This window comes from Corvus hawaiiensis, chromosome 19 (genome assembly GCF_020740725.1).
Source record: "Corvus hawaiiensis isolate bCorHaw1 chromosome 19, bCorHaw1.pri.cur, whole genome shotgun sequence".
Classification (NCBI taxonomy): domain Eukaryota; kingdom Metazoa; phylum Chordata; class Aves; order Passeriformes; family Corvidae; genus Corvus; species Corvus hawaiiensis.
The window spans coordinates 5,337,362-5,361,321 of NC_063231.1; the positions used below are offsets into that span (position 1 = coordinate 5,337,362).

General features: G+C 38.8%; 2 protein-coding genes across 5 annotated transcripts in view; one reads left to right on the plus strand and one right to left on the minus strand.

Annotated features, from left to right (window-relative positions):
- Positions 1–19,353, minus strand: part of STXBP4 (syntaxin binding protein 4) — an 80,954-nt gene extending 61,601 nt beyond the window's left edge. For 2 of the 4 annotated variants that reach the window (XR_007207506.1, XM_048323412.1), the window contains exons 1-11: positions 13,602–13,834; positions 10,042–10,115; positions 9,762–9,857; positions 8,712–8,781; positions 7,821–7,895; positions 5,730–5,815; positions 4,990–5,119; positions 4,300–4,432; positions 2,118–2,224; positions 1,555–1,735; positions 507–585 (exon numbers count right to left, since the gene is read on the minus strand). Coding sequence is in view for 3 of the 4 variants with exons in the window: in XM_048323412.1 (XP_048179369.1) it covers positions 507–585; positions 1,555–1,735; positions 2,118–2,224; positions 4,300–4,432; positions 4,990–5,119; positions 5,730–5,815; positions 7,821–7,895; positions 8,712–8,781; positions 9,762–9,857; positions 10,042–10,115; positions 13,602–13,669 (1,099 nt within the window). In the remaining variant the exon portion in view is untranslated. Of the gene's footprint in view, positions 1–506; positions 586–1,554; positions 1,736–2,117; positions 2,225–4,299; positions 4,433–4,989; positions 5,120–5,729; positions 5,816–7,820; positions 7,896–8,711; positions 8,782–9,761; positions 9,858–10,041; positions 10,116–13,601; positions 13,835–17,402; positions 17,522–19,226 lie in introns of those variants that run through there. The other 2 variants (XM_048323411.1, XM_048323410.1) reach the window with 2 other exon arrangements.
- Positions 19,344–23,256, plus strand: LOC125335636 (cytochrome c oxidase assembly protein COX11, mitochondrial). The gene is given in 5 exon segments (XM_048323415.1): positions 19,344–19,438; positions 19,441–19,712; positions 19,779–19,934; positions 21,053–21,178; positions 21,668–23,256. Coding segments are annotated over 5 exon segments (828 nt in total). The 5' UTR covers positions 19,344–19,347; the 3' UTR covers positions 21,851–23,256.
- The last annotated feature ends 704 nt before the right edge of the window (positions 23,257–23,960 follow it).

Here is a 23,960-nt window from a genome sequence, read left to right on the forward strand (position 1 = left end):
TTGAATGTCATGACTCTAAAGCACAAATACACACTATATATTGTATTTGTTATTAACTGAAAAGCTGTTAAGAGGGCTGCAAGTTATTTCTATCCTTTCAATATGCTGCCCTGATTTAAGGAAAAAAACCATGCAAGCAGCATACATCCCCAGAATTTCATCAAATCAAGAAAGCACAGTTTCTATGGCAACCTAATCTTGATCTATACGTGAGTCTTCATTATCTGGTTTCTACTGAGTCTATTATCATTACTGCTGTATAGCAAATGTTGTGATCACTCTTTTTTGTTTGGCTGCAGCTGTTTATTAGAGACAATGTAAGTGATATTTGACAGAAGCTACTAAAAATCCATTGATCTCAGTCCTTTATTTATTTAGGAGTATAAAAACAGTGCAATATTCCTGTTTTTTTTGAAGACTGTTGAGTCTCACTATGCACTATGTTCTGTCTGACTGTTATTGAAGGAACAAGGAAAAGGATGGCAGGGAATTAAATGAGCACTTACCCGTGGCAGACACATCAGCAGGATTGCCGTCTAGAGCAGTAATTGGAGATTGCTCTCCCATCTTGACTCCAGTTTCCATCTACAAGAGGAAATGAAAAGTCATGAAATACCATTTCTAAAGCAGATCACAAGCCAAACCAGAAATAGACATTAATGAAAAAAGGGACAGGAAGAAAGACTGGGGGCAGAAAAAAACAACCCCAGGAGAAAAAGAAAGGCATGGAAGGGGTGGTGGTGAGAAGGAAGAGCATTGGAAAAAAAGAGATCAGGGCCTCATTAAAACCTTGAGTTTTGAAAATCTTAATATGTGAAGATAGCACAGTCTCTCTAGGCAACCCACTTCAATATTTATATCCCTAATAAGAAAGAAAAATGGGCAAGAATTTTAAGTACAAATATAAGAAGATTTGAGAATCACCTGTTTTGACTTTGTGTTTGAGAACATTTTCTTCTTCCTTCTTCTAAGGCAATACTTTATTTAGCTTTAAAAATATGATAAACTGAAAATGTTTTTTCAAAAATTGCAATAATAGTCTTAAAATCTTCTTTCTCACGGTCAACATTATTTCTTTACACTAATGGTGAGCTGTATGAATTAAAACAATTGCTGCTTAGTCAAAAGAAAGGGGAAAAACCCCACATCCTTCTAGGACTTTTTTTAAGCAAAAATCTCATCATCACAGAGCAAGTGTGAGATTGCACTGTACTCACACATATGTAGTAAACAGGGAATTTTAAACTCTGAAATATATAACTATTTATATCTAATTCCAAAACTTTAGAGAAACAATAAAGGAGAACTTGGTATCTAAGAACACAGTTAATGCTTGTTTGTTTTCTTACCCCAAGTCAACTATTTCCTCTCATCAGTGTGCTTTAATCTCCTGTTATACAACATGGGTTTTTCCAAAAGTTTTGATATTCCAAAGACAATATTGTGCAGGAAAATAGACAATAATTTTCTTACTAAAATGGAAACTCAATTACAATTAGGAAAAAAACAACCATTTGCTGAGTTTATTCTAACAGGAGTTATAAGTACACTCACAGCATCTGGAGGGAATGTTGAAAGCAACTTCCCATTAGGAGAGGGAAGAGGACCAAGTGCAGCCTGTTGTTCTCCATGTGCTACAGAAGATGTTAAGAGGCTGAAAGGACGCTGCCGATTCTCTGGATGACTGGGGATGTTTTTCTGCCTAATAAAAGCTATCTCCCAAAAATTTTCAAACCTAAAATTAAAATGTTAGAAATTTCAACATATCGTACACTTATATTATTCATAAGATTATACTTCTACAAAAATTACATGTTTCCAAACACTGTGTGTGGGTTTATTTAATTATTTTCCTAAAAGGATGTTCTGTTATCCATCATTAATTACAAAGACAAATACTGTCTTTTTTTTTTAAATATTAAAGTATCACGATTTTGCAGGCCTGAAAGGTGCATTTGAGTCTTTTCTATGAAATAATATTACAACTGAATATTTAAAAAAATTAGTATCCCTCGTATTTCCTCTAAGCACACAAAAACACATTTCACATTAATCTGATCATAAATATCATCTCTTAAACCATTTTGGAGGGTTGGCTGTTCGACAGTAACAGATACCTCATCTTTGTTCTGTTGATTATACTTTTTGCCTCTTCATAGGAGACTCCAATCATGGACTCTTTGTTGATGGACACCAGCTGATCCCCAGGCTTCAATCGTCCATCCTAAAATAACAAATATAAAACCAAACCCACAACTTTTAAATTAACTGCTAACACTACAGAAAGAACTGTATAGTCACAGCACTTGGACACATTCCCCTGGTTCTATTAGGACAAGAAATATCAAGAACAGCTCTGCATTCTGCCTGACAATCTTCCAGAAATAAGCAGATTAAACCATCATCCCTCACTATTAAAGCAGTCATCATAAAAACTCATCAGAGAGAACAGACCTCAGAAATTGTATAAAGAAGAACTTTGGATCCAGATAAATATTTCTGTTAAAAAAAAACCAAGGAAAGAAAAAACAGATTTTTCCAGCACCAACCCATCTGACTTTAGGAAGCTTCTTTACTAATTAATTCAGCTCTGAGCTGGATTAATTTGCATTTCAAAAGCAAATGTTCATGGCAATACATGGAACTCTGCAGACACTCACTGGCCATGCTAAACTTAATGAGAAAACCAGATTGGTCTATTAGGATTCACCAGTCAAAACCATGACAGAAATAATATTGTCAACTTTGTGGTTCTGTTGAATTACTTGCCAGCTCTCTACTAGCACAAGAACATCTCACATTTCTGTCCCAGAGACTCTTAAGACAAGATTTTAAACATGTTAGGCTAGACTTCTCAGTAAGACAGCTTTCTTTACTCACATTTTAACAGAGGCCTCAGCAATTTAACTGGAAATTCATGCAATTCACCTATGGTTATAGAGTTAGTTATGACATTTGTCTAATGTAATACACATCACATTACACAGAACATGTCTCTGCTTTTCAGCTCCTACGAAATCAATCTATGTGGAAAAAAAAAATATGTACAGACAATGATACACAGGAAAAAAGTAAAATACCTTCTCAAAACCAGTATAATTTTACCTACTTAACACCCACATACCATAATTTTAGCTGTGTTGTTTCAAACCCATGCCTATTACCTTTTTTTTTGGTCACATAGTGTTTTGGTTTTGGTTAAAGAAAAAAGCTGTATATCTTTTTTTTTGCTTTCATCCAGCATGTTCAAAGATATCCATTTCAATGGTGCCCTCATGTGGCAGAGGTTTAAAATATGCTTCCTGCTTCACCTTCCCAAACAGGATAATTAGGGTTGGAAAATTACCTCTATTATTGCTAATATTAGAGCCTACTGAAATTTGATGTCTTAGCCTCAGTCTATTGATTAGGTGTGATAGGCCTCAAATTCACAGTGAGAAAAATATTTTAGAACCCACAACAAAATAGGAGAAAATAGAAGAGGAATGATTACCATTAATCTACTGAAATAGGTCTTTGAGAAACATTGGATTTTTATCTTCCAGCTTGGCATTTTAGGATTTAACTTAGCCTACAAAAATTCAGTAACAAATAGTTATAAACTGTTTGGGGACAAAAATCACTGTTCATGAATTGAGATCGTCCCCTCTTGCTGGGCCAGAGGCAAAAGTTGGTTATCTACACTTCTAAATAACCATAATTACTCAGGATGCCAGAAGAGACACTTGGATAAACAGTTCTGTGTACCTGAACCAGGCAATTATATTATTTATTTACTTTTTACACTGACAAATCCCCCTGATATACATATTACATTGGTCATAAATTAAAACAGTAATCAACACCAATTCACACACTTTATCAGTCTGCACTTCCAGAATATTTTTTTCTAATTTGCTTTCCAACTGCAAGGATCCATCTAAATTAAGTCTCAGGGAAATAAGATTTTTTGAATGTCCAAGAAAATAAAAAAGAGGTGCCATCTGTAGCTCTGTCCCATCCTTCCTCATTTACCTTGCATTATGCAATCTCTTATAGAAGTTGGTTTTGTACCTTCTCATACACAAACTGAGGAATAAGATTCTCATTTACCTCAAATGAACTTCTGAATAAATTTTCATTACCATGTAACTCTGTTACATTGCAGTGAGATAATTCTGATAAAAGAGAAGGCAAGGAGGAACACAAAACACATTTAGTATTTAAAATATGACTGTAGATGTAACATACCAAACATGTACTAAATTAAGGCAAAAATACAGGTGTCTAAAGGGGAAGGAAGGGAAAAAAGGCCTTTACCTTATGGCAATCACCCCCAGGGATAATTTCTTGAATATATACCAAAGGCCCTTCATTTCTGTTAATTCCTCCCACAATATTCAAACCTAGGCTTGTTCCTTTGCAAACAGAGATAATCTGAAATGCACTATCACTAGAGACACAAAGAGAAAGAAAAGTAGAATTACTTCACAGAACTAGATAATATAAAGACTGAAGCAATAACTTATCTTTATCTTACTGGTTTTGCAAATATGTATTACAGTAACAAATAGAAATAGTGGACATTTAATCTCAGTGTTCAAGTATTACACTATTTACTACAAAATCAGCAACCTCAGGCACTTCTGACAATTACAACAAGAACTGATACCTATGTTACAAGGCTAAAAACTCCTCTCTACTATATATATCCAAGGCTTGTGGGAGTACCTGGGTACACTTAAACCAGGAACATTAATTCATTAGGAGACACTAAAAAAAATCAACCTGATTAATCTACTTCTACCACATAAACAATAAATATATAGAAAAATAACTTATTAAAATGGAAAGTCTGCAATGTCAACGGTATTACGAGCTACAAGACTAAAGTTAAAAAAATAAACCCAAAGTCTAACACTTAGTGCTCAACCCAAATTTTCCTGACCAGCCAAATACAGCATTTCCTGCAGCTCACACACGACAGGTACAGTCAGTTTTGGAGATTACTTTGGAAGCTTTGGGGATGGTGCTGGCACAGAATTATTTCTGCTGCTGGTGGTTATGTTTTCCTTCGGATGCAACTGAGGACTCTGCGACCTTGAGGATGACCCAGAAGAAAGGCTGTCTACAGATTTTGCTTCAAAAAAAGAAATAATAAAAAGAAAAAAAAAAATAAAACCCGTATTTGGGAAAAAGCACAAAACTTCAGCTCATGTAAGTAAGTTCAGTAGGACCACTTTCATACTAGAAAACAGACAAACTAAGCAATCAGACAACCAAAGAAAAGTCTACACAGTTAAGAACTGAGAGCTGCCCAGGGCTCCAGGAATAATTTTTTAAAACATAACAAGTGATGATTTTTTTCAAATTGGGTGCAAAATACAAAATCTCAACTAATTCCTCGATGCTATATAAAGGCATCTTAATTAGGCAGCACTTCCAGAAAGATTAGAATTCATGGTGCTCTAGATGAAATTTTTATTCATATTTTGTGGCACATTTCAGCTAGAAATACCAAAAACTTTTCACATAAATCATTAATTAAACTGAAAATAGACATCAGTATATTTAAGATTTGAGGAAACTGACACACAAATTCCTCAAGGTACACGTGTGTTTTGTCTGATTTTCAGTGACCTCCTCCAACACACCTCCCCTCAAATTAGGAATTTTAAGTACAAGTTTCTATTCCACCCAAGGCTGATTTTGTCCCCCAGGATTGCTTCAGGCTGGAAGTGATCTCTCACCAGCTAACTGATGTGTTGGAGAAGTTCTTGCAGAGCTGGTGTCACTGTGAGAGCCATACTTATCCATCAGGTCATGAAATTCTTTCCTGTGCCAATAAAAATATTGTCTTTGTCAGGATTTGGTGTTAGTTTGAATGAACCCTGTGAAACCTGCACTGCTTGTACTGAACAGTTGCTCCTCCTCAGAGAAGGAAGCTCAACCTCAACTGAAAGAGGAAGGCCCTGTCAAATGATCGGAAAAGGCAAAAAAAAAAAAAAATGTAATGCAGGATAAAGGTGGGAAAACAACAGACTGTGGATGAAATGGACTGTTGGTAAAAAAACTTTATTTTTGCCTCTCTTTACCCTGAATTGCAAAACTTTAAAAACTTGTAATACAATCAACTACAGATAACAAGACAGTGGTACTACCAAGGTCCAGAACAATTTATTTATATTAGAGGGAATCAGATTATACATCTATAGCATACTCATGTTTTTAAAGAATGCCTTTAGTTCAATTACATTGAACAAGAACCCAGAAGAAACTGACAAAGATATGGCTCCTCAAAAACAAGGGGATAGAAGAAATATTTATTAACTACTGAAAATCAAAAGCAGAAGTTCCTTGCAGACACCAATCATATTGTAACAGACTGGCAATTACGTACATCTTCTATGACAGGCATTAAAGAGAAAACAAAAACACTTGATTCATCTGATATTGAATCCAGCCTAATTTAAGAAAAAAAGTTTATAATCTGAGCTCTGATTACCTCAGTGATAACTGGTTTAGAAGATATAAATAATCTAGAGTGATGTAAGTCAGAAACATCACCAATTTAATATTACAGAATTAGTCAGAGAGAAAATAAATTAACTGATTGCAAGGAGAGTAATTCCCAGGTAATTCCAGTTTGCCTGCTGAAGGTTGTTCAAAACTCCTGGGTGCACTTTATTTTAAAAAAGGACAACATTTATTGTACTAATGCTGGCCCCAGGGCACACACATAAACACAGCTGAATGCAAACCAAACATACTTTAAGCCTAGAATGCAAAGTCACAAGAAATGAATTCACAGGTGGCTGGTCAGGGACTGGATGGAGTGGCAAATTCTGCCCAGGCTACTGCACTTCCCCCTTGGAGTGGTTAAAGGACTGATGGATTTTAATTATTCAAGGCATTTACAGGAACTAGGCCAGTATGCTTTAGATAAAAGCAGATTAAGAGTGGACCTCATATATCTAGGCAGTCTGAAAAAACAAGAGATCAGAGGCTACAGAGTGATTTAAATGTATGTCAAATACAAAAAAAAAATAAAGGAACAGAAAGAGGAAGCTTAACTCAGACAAAAGGCTAAAGGAATTTAGGGGAAAATCCTTTATGGGGAGATTACTCTGGAAGTGGAACATCCCAGGGATGGCAAGTAACAGCAGACACTCTCACAACGGTTATCAGAAATAGTTACGTAACAGCCGTTTTCTCCCGAGATTTAAGTCAAAAGGGGATACAGACCTGGATTCTCACATTGCCAATGATTCTCTGCCAATATTGCTTTATATGCTTAACGTCCAACAGTCAAGTTAAAGCAGTATTTACCATAAATGTCCTTAAAATGAATATATTTTGGACTACCTGCTGCAGTGAACAGTTTAACCTACTTATCCAAACTATTCAAAGCTCATTAGAGATTGAAAAGCAAACTTCTAGGGGGAAAACACAACTGAATCTGCCTTTTTTCAGAAGGCAAGACCAGTTTAAATCTTATAGTTTTGTAGTAGCTCTAACGGAGTCCTCATTTGTCATTATTTTAAAATGTGAGAAGTATTTCAAAAACTATCACAGCTGATAATTTTTAATGGTATTAACTGTAAACATAACATTACAATCCTTCTCTTTAAACTGAAGTTGGCCTGAGCTTGCTACTTGAAGTGATGCAAGTGATCTCAGAATGAACTGGTATCAAATACCATCAGAAAAATGTGACATGTGGTACAATTCTGCAATTAAAACTAATCTGAAATAAAAATACATGCAAGCCCACCCACCCACCCAGAGAAACAGAACTGGATTTTTATTAGTTTTGAGGTTAAAACAATTTTTCCTCTTACTTTGCTTCTTCATCTCTAGCAACAAGCAGAGACATGTGATTAGAGGCTGAGGCTGTTCTCAAGATGTCAACAGCCCTAGAAGAGGGGAGAAAAAGGCCAAATAAATATACCAGGATGCTGGCAAGAAGTGGGGAGTGCTAGAAGAGCAGGAAAATGGACAAATTGCTAAGGTAGTTAATTTTCACAGCCACATACAGAGAAAAGAGCTCAGCAGCAAAACTCAAAGTGAGCACTGGGGAACAGAGCAAAAGACAGACTGTGGTGCATCTGCTGACAGCAACAAACTGGGACTGACCTCTCTTTCCCTTCCCTTCTGTCCCCATCCCCCCTTGGTCCATCCTGCTGCCTTCCTGGGCCTCCTTCAGGATCAACAGCAACACAAACACACCAAAAGCTACTGCTCAGGTGTGCCTGGCTCAGGATTTCCCGCAACAATACATACGGCAATTTTTCTTTGAATTTTCAATCTCCATCTCCAGCACTAAAAGCTGCACTGATCTCTTAGAGATCCAGCTACAGAAACCATCTACAGATTTTTCTTTCCCCTTCATTGTGCCATCACATGATTGCTACCATCATTTACATTCACCAGTACTGAACCAGCAGATAGTTATAAACATATTTTAACTGCTTCTGCTATTTTCACACACATTCTGTAATCTGTGTCACTAAGAAACCAGCTGATTCTGGTGTTATAGAAGCATATAAAATCCTTAACTTTTCCACAACAGTTTTTGCTGAATTAGATCTATAGGATAAAATACCTGCCAGTTGAACTCCAAGGATCTCAGGGTAGTTGTGCTCTTTCAATCAGTCATTGATAACGTCCAAAATAATCAATATATAACATTCCAAGCTCTAATAAACGTTCAGGAATCAGTACAAACATACCTTTCATTTGTTACTCCAATCAAGTTTTCTCCATTGACATCTAAAATTAGGTCCCCAGTGAGCAAACGGCCTTTAAATGAAACCAAGAGTGATTGATGAATCAACAAGAAAATGGTGAACATATTGTATTAAACCAGGTATTAAACCAGGGCTTCTCCTTTCAATTTTATGTGACTTAATGCATTAAAAAACTTTATGACTCTTGGCACCTGATCCTAAATAAGACAGGTAATTGTGGTAAGACTAGAAACTAAAAATCAGTCTTATTAACAACAGAGTAGGCATTGAAAATAAGTGTTATGTAGCTATTTGTATTATTTACACACAGCATAAATTTGGGAGACAAGAATTTGTATTTCCCAGTTGTGGAATAAATTTTTATTTGAATTTTGCTCTTAACATTAATATAAGTTACCATGTGTAGATATATTAATGTTTTAGACATTAATAAAGTCAGCTAAAAGATTTGTTAGAACCAATTCTATTTTTTAACCTCCTGAAAATGTCAAGTTTAGGAACCTGAAGTTGATTCAGATTACTTTAAACAATCATATTGCACAAGACGAGATGGAATCCCATCAGAAACCTAGGATGGAAATCTGTAGCTTAATTACTGCAAACTCTTGAGTGTAATTTCTTCTTTGCACACTGATCTCAACCACCAGCACACCACCATTAAAAAAAACAGTAATAAAAATTACCAGAACTAATTAGAAATACTGGTTCCATACAGGAAACCTCACTCTTATACCTTATAAATTAAAAGTGATTCAGCATCTCAACACTTACTCAGCAGCACTGAAAGATTGCCAATTGCCTTCACCAGCCATATTTAGATTTGAACACATTTTCAAGACCTGAGCACATTAAAATCTTCTTCCACAAGAGGTCCATGTTTCATTTCTCTACCTTAAAGTAAGCCAAAACTTCATGGATCCTGACTAAACCATACTATTTTAAATATCCTTACCCACAAAGTGAAATAAAGACTTCTTTTGACAGCTTTTTATATGCAGTGTGTTTGTAGGAAAAAAAGTTAAAATTTCTTACTATCTACAGCAGCAACCCCTCCAGGTAGAATTCTCTTTATGAAAATCCCATAATCTTCTGCTGTTTGTGCCCGATAACCTCCAATAATTTTAACTCCTGCACAACAAACAAAAAGACAAAAGTGAAAAACTGGTTATTCCACCTACTGTGCTAAATGTATTTGCAGCCAAATTCATAAAAGACAAATAAACTTTCCTGATGCCAGTGTGAGCTGGCAAAGCTCACCAGGTGTTTTTAGGTTTGATTTACTTTGAATAACAGAATGTGCAGTCTTAGTTACCTAATCCATTCTGGCAATCAGAGAAAGAGATGCGATGAACAGCTCGATTAATTCCATGAGGGCCCATAATGGTCCTAAGGAACAAAATAAGTGTCATTAAATTACAGAAATGTAGGTAGAGCTATGTTAGTAGAAAAGAAATTTCAGGGACTGTGTTTTCAACTCAAATACAAACCCAAACCCGTTTTCTCCACTGACAACTTCAAATTGTTTGATATCTCTGAGCCACCATCTCCCCAGCCAAAAATCAATCTACTCATCACAATACCATACCAGATGGAAAGGTATAATAAATATACAGAGTTCACTTCCTTTTCCTCCAAAGCATTTCAGGCTAAACTGTGAATCCCATTTTGAATAATAAAAGGATTGTGATTACATATAAACAAAATTCTGCAAGCTGGTCCACCTTAACATTTAGGCAATAAAAACGTACCATAAAATCAGTCTTCATCAGGTCATGAATATTTGAACAAAAGTACGGCTAAGCCAGTGAATAAAATTATTTCCTAAGATATCTAAAATATAATTTTGTGGCTATTTATGAACATAATATTTTCCCAAGTCTCCTAATTTCTTCACTCAACATTGATTTCTTTCTTTGTTGTAAAAAAGACTTCTTTCCAAAATCTTTTGCCTGATCCTCTGTGTACCTTCCTGGCATAGGGCAGACAATAGGGAATACAGTATCATACAGTCACCCCAGGACACCACCCCAAGGGAAAACACCAGGATGGCACTTGGAATTGTCTAAAGGCAGAGGAATATTTTCAGGACAGTTGATCATGCTATAGAATTAAAAAAGAATACAAAGTAAAATTAGAGTTTTGAAATTTACAGTTCCATCAGACTCATGACCAGCACACTGCTCTGACAACGTAGAGTGTTAAGAATGACAATATATCCAGATTATCCTTTACCAGGTTTTATTTTCATTTAGATGAATTATGGGTTTAAAAAAATGTAAGTTGTATCATAGCTCTTTTGTCCTTTCACTGCATCATTTTTGGAGACGACTCAGCAGATCTCTTCTAGAAAAGAGCAGAAGCACCACCGAGGTTTTTCTGCTTTGACCTACATATTGTTCTACATTAGACAGAGTTGTATTTTCTAGAGGGTGCTAGTGAAATGGAACAACGAGAATTCATTAGCAGGGTGGGAAAGAAGATCAAAGTGGAGGACACAGTGACCCAAATCCTTCTACACAACCTAATCAAGCACACAGCCTGAACTCCATACCTGGAACTGGGTACATCTGCAAAAAGCCAGAGTACATCATTAAAAGGTGCTGTGCCAGAGGAAGAGAGAAATCCAGAAGGTCCATATGTTCTTAAAATTCTAGCACCAGCCAAGAGATCCAGATTCTAAAGAACATCTGCAGTTCTTTTGGTTTTGTAAAAGAAAACTGGATGAGGTTTTTTTGTATCATGGGATAAGCACTAGCTTTGAAAAGCAACGATTCCCCAAAACCTCCTATTTCCAAATAATTGCAAAATTAGCCTTTGCTTTAGGAAAGGCTGGCTACAAGAACAGACCTAGTAATTCTGATAATTCTAATAACCTTTAGAAGCAAAAAGTAAACCCACGCTTCAAGCACTGTATAATTTTTAGTATTTCTTGAAGTATTTGTTTCATAGGCTAAAAAGAAATAACAAGACCCGGTGTATTGGATCTGTATTTGACAGGACTGCACATGACCTTACCATGATATGTCAGAGCATAAGGCATCCTTTGTAAGGCTAAAAGTGAACCAAACTGCTTTTACTTAACCACAGCCTGAAAGGAAGAACAAATCCCCAAGTCTGATATTTGCTTATGACTACCCTCTGGACAACCTCCTACTCCACGACAAGAACAGAGTATTTTGCATTACTACCCAGTACTGTCACTGCAATTATCCCATGAATTTGTCTTGAGGTGGAAGGACAGCATGCTACTCATGTTTTGTCCTGACTTGTATTTATCTTTGAAATCTTAAACAAGGTACACTGATCTTTAAAATAGGCAATTATTCTATTTTTTCCTTTCTTGCCTTTTGCTACTACTGCTATTGGTCTTGCTCTGCCATCCCCTTTCAGCATTTTTCACATGGCAGTTTTTCTGTTAAAATTAAAAAGCAAGAACAAAAGTTACTTCAACCTCATACAAACCAACACAGAGGTTTACTTTGGTGAAGTCTGAAAAGATCAAATCTCAGACTTTAAGTCTGAAGTTTGGAGCTCACCAGAAACTGCAGAACCTCTTTATATACTACCATATAAAACAATCACGAAATATGATCAAATCTAAGTACAGGCCAGTTAATAGGAAAGGATCTACATTTTCAAAAGTAACAGGCACTACTTTCAAAAGAGAGATCCTAACGAATATAAAATGGATTCTGACAAAGAGGATACAGAGAATATACAACTAATAATGCACAATGGAGAGGAATAAGGTATCTCTGAAACACTGGAATTGTGATGCTGCCACCTACAATTAGAAAGAACTGACACTTTGGACAGACAACTTCTACAAGGTACTCAGGTCTCTTTATGCTCTAAAGACTAAATCCCTCCAGTACATGCAGTTAAAATTACTTTATCCCATAAAAGCAAAGACAAAGATTTTCAAATGCTCCAAATTTGTTTAGCATATCACATCTAGCTGACTTTCAGTGTTGGGGGTCTTTTTCCCCCATATAACTTAGATCTTCAAGTCAAGCTACTTGCCATAGTTATAAAATAAACAAAGCTTTAACAATTTCACTGTAAAATGACTTGGATTCAGCACCCATCCATCCAACATTTATTTTATGTCATCATTATTTAATATTCCTGAAATGTTAGAATACTTCTCCAGAGCATTAGAACCATGCTGAACAGTATAAATAAGGAAATAGGCTCCTAAACCAGCTGGCAGTAGTAACAAAAAATAATTCAACTCCTTGTAGAAAAAGATGCAAATTAAATAACCATGTTATTGATGACATGATGTTGCAACTCATTTTTTGAGGTCAGGCGAAAGTATTTGTAAGCAAGGTTTTAGCACATAGAGAAGATGTGCGGCAAGAGATGAAATAAACAAGCAAAACTCACCAAAATGTACACTATAACCGTCTTACACTAAAAAATACTAAACTCAATACTCCAGCTGAAGTCCTGGAATGCTAACAGGCTAAATGTGCAACATTTTGTGTAGATGCTCTAGTAAGGGCAATTAAAATGAACCTGCTTCTATTACTTTTTAGCAGCATACACAAGGAAGTTCAACAACTTTGGGTTTTATTTCTTCTAGTACTTATCAGAACATACAGCTCCAGATATTCTTCTGATCTCTATTCCTGAGAAATTATTAGTCATTTATGTGCAGAAATAAAACATTTACCTGTTTTTATCAATGGAAGAATAATACACTTTGCTCACAAAACACATATTACTGACACAGAAAAATCTAAATTATAAACTCTGGCTGTTCATGAAAAGAAGCTGAAAATGCCCACAGCTTTTAAAATATCTGTCATGTACTTTGCCCAGTTACAGACTAGAGCAATATCCTCAGAACTGAATGGTTCAGCATACCAGTATAAGAGAGAGAGACCATCAAAACGCTCTGGTTCATCTTCAGCCCCTGGAGAAAGCAAGGACATCCTTCAGCACGCCAGGAAAAACAAGGACAATGCAACCAAAACACACTGGAGGTTTCCAGTTCGGCCGGATAAAGGTTATGAGCAGGATGATTTCTGCTACCAGCTAAAAAACCCAAACACAGCTCCAGCTGAGCGTCTCTGCCTACTTAATCTTCTCTGAAAGCCTCTGCGTCACATGCACTAATTCACCTAGGGAGGTAATGCTTACTTTTTCTCTCTTTGAAATGGCCATTTAGAGCAACTTTTAAGACTGATAAATGCAAAGGAGAAAATTTACTACACTGTGATTAAGCAGTCTAGATCCCAGCAGCCAAAGGCAAATGAGATGATTAAAAGAAACTGATTTCCTCCTGCTCTTCCAAAAATTTATTTACATGCTCCCTGCAAACAAGGTCAAAAGCAGTAATTCATGACCTTTCTAAAGCAATCTTCCTAGCAGACTGGATTATGCACAGCCACACAAAAGGGAAAGCCAACAAAGCAGACTGAAAGTATTAATGAAATGAATGCCATTATGCTATTACTTTTCATTCTCAATCATGGTATTGGCCTGTGCCATGATCTAACTTGGTTTGTAGACTTTCGAAATACAGCAGCCAAAAGTCAACAGAGAATTTGGGTTATATATTTTCCCTAGAAATGGAAGCTGATGTGCTTTTCTGTGAAAGGGAATGAAACTGCCAAATTTATGTCATTACACTGAGAATAAGACAGAGTCAAATGTATCACCCCTGTTCCCAGAGGGCAGACCTTGCTGACAAGAGGCTTGGTCTTGCAGAGAGATGCACATTTTCAGAAATTCTGAGCACCCGACACCATTTTGGTTAATGACCATTTTCTTCCAGGCTTGCCTCAGAAGAAGCACGCCTACTACTCCCCCTCTCTCTGAAAGATGGTAAGACTGCAGCTTGAAATTAAACTCAACTACCCTGCATTCACTAAGGGCTTTAAGTAGACAGGTGAATCCTCTCTAGCCAAGAGCAACCCTGGGATCAGACGGCATCTGTCAGGTCTGGAGCCATGCAGCAGGAGGGCTCTGCTATGCCAGGAATGCAAATGCTTATCTCAGGCACCTTTTTTTTTTTAAAGCTGCAGTGACTGTGGTTTCATTAGCAGATAATCCTTCTGGGGAAAGGATCCCTTTGCCGAGAGACAACGTGCTGAACACTGTTCAAATAGAGAGAGGTCAGTCCTGAGAGCCTGCAATGCACACACAGAAGGGGCAGAGTGACACCACAGATTAAGGAGCAGATCAGAGATGGAAATGGGAACATAAAGCAGCCTTCCCAGTTGCCAAAATGTGAAAAGCCCCACTGGAACAGTGATCACATCCATATAGAGATGAAAATTTGCCCCTTCGTAGCCTTTTCTCAATCAGTTCACTCTGCTGGTGCTACTGGAACTACACAAAAGCCATTGGTATTTTAAGCCTCATATCAATTAGATTGGCTCTAGGCAAGGTTACAGAAGATAAAATACCAACAGTTCTTCTCCAACAAAACTACCTCTTATCTTAACAACAGTGGAGTTCAATTTGTGGTATCAATATCAGGAGCATTTGTCAAAATACATCACTCAGACCAACCAATGTCACATTTTCTGCTACAGAAACACCTCAATTAACACATGGCTCAAGGCTCTGCATTTTCCTTGTTAAAAAGCAGAAAGTTATTTTTATTAAACCAGACACGACAAACTTCTGAACAATTTAAGCAGATATAAAGTAGTATTAAACTTATTGCTCCCATTTTATTAGAGTTATTACCAGTAATACATCACTTGCTCCTCCATCCCTTCTTCAAAGTAAACTGTGCTTTGTTCAGCTTCCTGAACTCACCCCCGAGGCTTCTATCCCTCTTTACCTTCAAATTCTGTTGCTGCGCTGCTTTTAATGAACAACAGCATCATTTCTTCTCTTGCAATTCCTTTGCCTTTCAAGAACATGCTCAGAAGAACACAAGTTACTTTTTACTTACAGAAAGATCTAGGAAAATTGTAACTCAAAACTCCATGAAATTTAGTATAAATGAGTAAAACTAAATTTTCAAGAGCTACCATTTGTTATTAAGTACGATTCCTTTCCAAACAGCTGGAAAACTACTCCATTCTGGCAACATTTGTAATTACAACCTGCCTTTCCCATGGGACGTTTTGCAATGCTTTAGCAACTGAGATGGATTACAGGGTAATTTAGCAGATGACAAAAAGATCTGCAAAATCTTTGGAAGTTTGATTCACAGGATCTTTTTTGTTATAAATAAACCAAAGGCCTTTTACAAAAATCCTATACAAATCCATTATGCAACTGTAGCCTTTCAGGTTCACTAACCCTAAATTCAGATTTTAAGGACTACAGGCAAAGGAATGCTGTATCAAATATCATGGATGAGCACTCAATATGATCCATCCAAACCCACTCACTATTCAAAATACATTTTGCTGATTAGGTTATAAAGATTAAAAGAAAACATATGTCATTATATGGCAATTGTTAAGCCTGAAAAAAGCTTGGGCAACATTGTAATAGTGGAGAAGCAGGAATGGTTTGAGGCTAACCCCTGTGCAGAAAAGGAAAGTATGATTCAAAGTTTAGGTAAACCTCAGTTAAAATATAACCAAGTCCATTCTTGGAAGCATCGAGACCATCTCCCATAAAAAATAAAAGTACAGAAAATTACAGTCTGCCATCAGCGTGTAGCTGAAGTGCAGTTATAGGTGCCTTTCCTGTTCATCTCTTATGTGAAAAACTGCCTTTGGAATACAGTGAGCTAGGAACTACTCATGTAAACTACTCATCTTTCACATGACTCTAGCAAGCCACAGCTGTCTTAAAGATGTATCTTTGTGATCCCGTACCCCGAATTTCCATCAGCCAAGCAGAGTGTTGCCTTCTTCAGGTCCCAGAAAAGCAAGTTAGTTTTTTTTAATGTTATGTGGTTTTGTTTTTCAAAATAAGCAAGTTATTTATGAGGTGGCATAATTTTAAATCTATGCTAAATTGTTTTACAATTTTTCTGAATACTCTTTGCTGGATTCTATTGCACAAGTACAACAAACATGATCAGTCCAGCAAGAGGTTTTAATTCTGGTTTTGATGACAACATTGGCGTGGTTATTTGGCAGTTTGGGAACGGTCTGGAGTTACAGTTTTCAATCATGACTGAATCCATTTGATTTGACATTCAGAATCTGATCCAACTCTTAAGTGGATAACATTACGTTTTATAGAATCAATACAATTATTATTTTATATCCCATGACATTGGTAAAAATATGATGGTTCCTAAGCACTACATATTAAATATTAAAGGTATAGAGACAGAGTATTCTGAAAAATTAACGCACTGTGACACAAAACCTCCATACCGTATCTTGTGCTACTGCAGGTACTGCAGATGTACAAGGAAGTGATCTACTATATACAAGTACGTTTTCATACTTCAGAAGCATTAAATTAAGAAATCTCTATGCAGGGTTTTATCTCTACAAAACTAGTCCCAACCAAGTGCTGATTAACTTAATGAAAAGCTTAAGGGACATTTTCTCCCTTAATGTGTAAATTCACTGGTGTTGGTGTCAGCTCTTCTACGATGTTACTGCAGACTGCTTTAATATGAAAGTTATTTTTCTTTAAGACTTCATCAAAGCAAGATCCTACCAATGAAACTGCAAGAATTTTCACATTATAATCCAGTAATTGTATTTCTGCATCTAGGCAAAAAAGAGTACTTACTCCTTCTCTGTATTTGTGAGGGGATCTGTACTGGACATCTTCTTAGAAGCTTATTTAAATAAAAGTTCAAAATGAAGAGTTCTGACACATGAAGAACAGGCTCCTACCCAGGATCAAAACTGCAGAAAACAAAAAAGGAGAAACAACTTTCTGAAATTTACATGGCCATTTTAATTTTCAGACACTGAAAACAGTCTTATTACTGACTAGTTGAAATCAAACCGGAAAAAGACAACTGCCATTACAAAATGGATAAAATTCATTGGTGAAAACAGTTAACGACTTGGACTTTGCTGCAGGTAGTATCAAAACATTTCACATCCTAATTTCCTCTTAATTTATAAGGCAGAAATTAGGGTAAACCTGAATCCCTTGTGATTAAAATCTTGTAAAAAAGGAAAGAACCGATTACAATTCTAAGATGAAGTAATGTAACTGCTGAAGGCAAAGACAATCTCTTTTTTTTTTTTCCACTGAAAGTTACTTGGAAAGGGAATGTTACTTGCAACATGATAAGGTGTTCTGTGTGTCTTGTTTTCTCATGTTTTTTTAACTTACTATCTGGTATTTACTGTCTCTGAACTTCTCACATGAAGTATGTGGAACAGACCAAAACACACAAAATGGGCTTACACACCACTAATGTAGCAAAACCCCCAGAAATTCACGTTGTATTTTTATTAGTACATACAACAGGTTGACAAGAAATACAACCCTGGATGTACTGAACTACAATCATTTCAAAAACTGCAACAAAAGCATTAATGGAAAAAATACCTGTTTGTATCAGTAGCAGCAAATCCTCCTGACCTTGTGAGGTACACTGCTAAACCCTTACATGCCACAACCCAGAACAGGAATTATTTCCAAGACAAGAGGGACAAGGAACTCTCCCAACACACAGGCAAAGACAGCACAGGTCCTCCTGGCACCAGTGTCACACCACAAACCGTGGCCAAGATACAGCAGAATGCCCAGGTGGTCAGCCTCCACAAAACCACACAAATTCCTGCATGTCCGTATTATCTTGTGTGAAAAAGATGTTAAATGCACTTTGGAATACCACAAATGCTCCTGCAGCAAACGTTTTCAGGTTTTGCTCGCTAAAGGATCAAAAAACCAGGCATCTAAACACAGTGGAAATACCACAGTATGGCTACACTGCAACCTTTACCATTTTCTTATTCAACATGGAAAATGAAGCAGTAGCAGGAGCTGCCAGTCCTTGTATGATTCACGTTACTGGAACAACCACAGGAGAAGAGAAGCACAGCTCTGAAGCAGTAAATTCAAGTATTGCTACAGCAAAGTTTGTTACAGTGCACGGCACCAGCCATATGAAAAACTATTGTTCGTGAACTTGGCTGACTTTGCCCATCCTGAGGTTGCTGCTGTTTACAAACAGCGCTCGCTCCCTTTGCAGCGTGTCAATATCCGTGCCTGGACAACAAATCCCTACAAATGAATTAACGTGAAACAAAGCACCAGTGGGGAAAAGGAACAAACAAACAACCGGTGTCAAGCGTGCACAAAAGGGCAAAAACTGCAGGGCCCCGGAGTGACCACTCGGAGCGGCCCCGCGCTCAGCGCCCGTCCTGGGGCCGGCAGCACAGAACCTGAGGGATAACCAGGTACCTGCGGGACCAAGGTCATCCCTCAGTACCCTCGTACCACGTACGTCCAGTGCGGTGTCCCTGCGGGACAACCACCCCTCCGGTGACCCCGCTCCTTGCCGGCCTTTCAGTGCCGCTGCCGTCCAGCAGAGCCCGCTCAGTGCAGTACCGGGGGCGCGAACCCCGCCGGCCGGGGGGCTGTTCCGGTTACCTCGTACACAACCTGCGCCCGGGCCGTCCCGCCGGCGAGCGAGGAGGGAGCACCCACAGGCGGCTCCGGCGGAACCCCCCCGCTCAGCGCGCTCTGAGGGGCCGCGGCGGGCGGGGATACGATGGCGGCTCGACCCGCCCTCTCCCGCTACCTTCCCGCCTCCACTCCCGCCCTGTTCCCACCTCTGTCCCGCCCCATTCCCCGCCCCGTTCCTTGGCCACCTGTCCCGAGAGCCCCCGCGCTGCGGCCATGGCGTTGTGCGCCCGGAGTTGGGCGGGGTGCGGCCGGGGGCTGCGGCTCGGGGCCTTGCCCCGGCCCGGGCTCTGCGGGACCCGCGGCGTGCGCAGCTCCAACCCTTTCACCCGGCAGCAGGAGGAGGAGTGGCGGCGCCGGAACCGCTCAGCCCTGGGCTACATCGCGGCGGCGGCCGTGGGCATGGTGGGGTTGTCGTACGCGGCCGTGCCGCTCTACCGCCTCTACTGCCAGGTACGGGGGGCCCGCGGCCGGCGCCGGTTCCGCGGGCGCGGGGCCCTCACTGCGCTTCCCTGACAGGCCACGGGGCTCGGCGGGACGGCGGGCGCGGGGCGCGGCGCGGAGCGGATCGAGCGCATGGAGCCCGTGCGAGACCGGGTCATCAGGGTCACGTTCAACGCTGACACGCACGCCAGCATGCAGTGGAACTTCAAACCGCAGCAGAGCGAGATCTACGTGAGTCACCGCCTTCCCCCCGCGCAGAGCCGCGCTCAAGGTTGGAAGAGGCCTTTAAGATCATCCAGGGCACCCGGCACTGTAACCCCTAAACCACATCACCCAGCGCCAGGTCCAGACGCCTCTTGAACACCTCCAGGGATGGTGACTCCACCACCTCCCATGGCAGCTCCTTCCAATGCCTGACCACACCAACAGTGAAAAATTTTTCTAATATCTAATCTGAGTCTCCCCTATCTCATCTCAAGGCCATTTCCTCTGGTCCTCTCAGTGCAGGCATGGCAGAAAAGCCCCATCCCCACCTCACTACACGCTCCTGTCAGTAGTTCTAGAGAGCAGTCATGTTCCCCTTGTGCCTCCTTTTCTTGAGACTGAACAACCCCAGCTCCCTCAGCTGTTCTTTGCAAGACATGTTTTCTAGACCTTTCACGAGCTTTGTTGCCCTTTGCTGGCCATGCTCCAGCACCTCAATGTCCTTTTTACAGGACATTGTTTGTAGTTGCCCCTCTGCCACCCCATGAAGCTATCAAAAAAGCTACTGAAACTATATTTACATATACATTTCCTGGTATATACACCACATGTACATGGTATATACACTGCAAAATTATATATATATACACTTAAAAATACATAGTATAACAGTATATCTAAACCTGTAGTGTTTCTCCTCTTGCCCCAATCCTTATAGAAACGGTATTGTTAATTTAAAAAATCACAAATATTTTAACTTTTCTGTTTCAAATTAGTTCTCAAAATAAGGAGTCATGCTTCTTAATAGATTCTGAGTCCAGTACTGAAAGAATAACCTCAGAAATTAAATGCACACCATATATAAATCTGCTTATTAAAAAAGCTCTGTGTGCTGCTGAACTGCTGAGAATAATAGAAGACTCAGGCAAAATGGGTAAGATTAAAAATACATAGAACAGTATTGAAGCTTTTAATTTTGAATGAGTGAATTGCATGTAATCAAAAATATTTGTGAAATAACCAATTCGAAACAGCAAAAGAGAAAATGAATTCTAGATAAAGTCTAAAGAACTTGGTTTAAGGGGTGGAGGGCTGCAGTGGATTTAAAAAAAAAATTAAAATCACTGTACAATTATGTTACACAGGTGGTACCAGGAGAGACTGCACTGGCATTTTATAAAGCAAAAAACCCTACTGACAAACCAGTAATTGGAATCTCCACCTACAACGTTGTTCCCTTTGAAGCAGGACAGTATTTCAATAAAATACAAGTAAGTGTGAACAAACCAAAGATTGCATTTTCCTATACACAAACGAAAACAGTTACCTATAAATTAACTCTTTCGTTTTAATCCTGGACACCATTCTTCATATGCCAACATTTTAAGAAAATACCTTGATTTTTTTCAAATGATAAAGTGCATCAATTCATTCTTAGCCTTAGTCTTACACCAAGCTGCTCATCCATCACAGTGGCTCCAAAATCTGTTATTTAGTACCACTGTGAGGGCAGGAACAATGTGAGCTGGCCTGGCCCCCTGACACCTTTACGCAGTTCATTAAGCTGATTTATTTTTTTCCTGTATCACCATCGTAACAGAATTGCTGTCTTGTTGCTCATCATATTGATCCTTCCCAGGATTTTAGGGGTGTCCAGGGACTGAGAGTTTATTTTTAACCATGAAGATTTCTCTCATGTTGGCAGAGATATAATTTATCATCACTATTGTTGTCTAATTGTGGATTCCCTCCCCCCCCAGTGTTTTTGTTTTGAAGAACAGAGGCTAAATCCTCAGGAGGAAGTGGACATGCCTGTCTTTTTCTACATTGACCCAGAGTTTGCAGAGGACCCTAAAATGGCTAAAGTTGATTTGATCACCCTCTCTTACACCTTCTTTGAAGCAAAGGAAGGACAGAAGTTGCCACTTCCTGGGTATCAGTAATGGGCCTTCTCTACGAAATGTGACTTCTGCTACATCTGAGTGCAAGTTTTGAGGCCATTTTTCCTCGGAAGAAAAAACTCAGTAGTACTGTGCAGTATGAAATTATATTATTAAACCACCATGGGCACATGCTGTTATGAAAGCATATGTATAGATACATTTTTTTGAAACCAACTTAATGTATCCCTATTTTTTAGGGATAGTATTTCTTCATCAGACAGTGGAAGGGAACACACTGTTCCTGAAACAGAGAGGGTTTTCTCAGGCCATCTCTTTGTAAGATGTTATCTGAATACTGCAAGGCAAATTTTTAAACCAATGTGTAAATTAAGATTTTCATTTAAATACAGAGGAAAAAAATCAGTTGATTAAGCATCTAAAATTCCATTGCTGGCTCCAGAAAATAACTTGCATGTTAAGTTACTTTGGATAAAGGTAAACCCAGATAATAAATTAAGGTAATTCCATAACTAAACAAAGTTAGACTGTATTTCTGTGTAAGCCTCCCTGGCACAGGAGGATATTATGATTCAGAAGGTGATGCACCCTCTCATGTTATTACTGAATCAGTAGTTAATTTGGTAAGAGCAGACTGCTCTAAACTGTCATCATGAGAACAGTAATTTAAGTGTAAGCACATCAGATCTGTGGGATGGTTTCCATTTGGAAACACCATCTTATTTCCTTGTTGTGTCCCACTCATTTGAAGTATCTGTGCTGCTAATGAGTGCTCTTTGCCTCTGCAGAGGGCTGTACTCTGGGCACCTCCACAAGACACAAGCTGGGCTTGTGTCTGACATGCTTTGAGGGGATGGCAGTGCATAAACAGCTGCTGTGAACTGCAGCTAAATGAACAACATAGGCGTCTCCTCAAAAACCAAAATCAGCCTTTTCAGAGGCTGAGTTGGCCAAAGCCTGCCCAGCAGTGCAGCAGCTCTTCGGGTGGACTCTGTTTACCATCAGAACACGTAAGCCTCTATTTATGTAACTTTTGGTCATTATCTGTGGGGTAGGTCTAATAACACTTTATCACTGCCTTGCAAACCAGGAGCGAGTTGCAGAGCAAGTTCAAGTAACCTGCTCATTTTCAGACAGAAATTAATCTCAGCCAGTATCTCTTCTGCTGGGCCAGGTCTTTGTACCCCTTCCAGCAGAGAAGATCTAATAAAGTAAGGCTAGTGTTGGTTAGCTTGGACTCTGAAAAGGCAATGAGTATTTCAGAAATAACTTCCAGTTACTTCAGTCTCAATTATATTCGCATACAGTAGTTTAAAAAATGCTTTTTTGAAAAGAAATGGATGCTACCTTTACAATGCATTATTGTACCAGTTACTTATGTTGGTTGAACAGATTCTGGATGACATACAGGTCTTTACTGTATATTAAAGATTGAAAACTTGTCGTCATTTCGTCTCTCTAATGCATTTTATCCAGCAGAACAAGTGAAGCCCACACAGATGAAATACATCTGTATGAAGATTGTTACACTGGGGAAACTGCAACACGTGTATCAAACAACGAGGCCCGCAGAAAAGAATATGTATGGACCAATTCTTGATGGATGTTTCAGAGATGTTTATTTCTCCAGCCACATGGCTGAGGATCTGCCGAGGAACTCTCACAGTCACAGGACCCGAGGGTCCTTGCCCACACAGGGGAACACAAAACAACCAATGGGGAACAAGGCTGACCAGGGGCAGGGCCCCAACAGAAGATAGCAGCAAGCTTTATAATTCCAGTATGCTTCAGGAAAAAAAAAAGGAGTATCAAGACTAATATTTGACTCCAGACTAGGGGAAAAAAAAAACTTCTTACCTCAGTTGCCTGTAGTCCACTGTCCTTCTAAAAGCTGAACTGATTATGGGAGTTCTCCACCCATTGCTTTATTCTGGCCACATTCTTCAGAAGAAAAGGAGTATCCCCCTGGCAAGTGGCAATTCCATAAAAATGTGGTTTCTCCCTCCGAGTTTTGAACGCCCAAATTTGCACAGATGCTGAGCACATTCCCTCTGTAACACAGGCTCTAACCTTGGTAATTAGCCAATTCCCCTCCATCTATCTGTGCTGCTTTAAACACAGAGAGGTTTCTTCAGCAATCACCCATTATGGA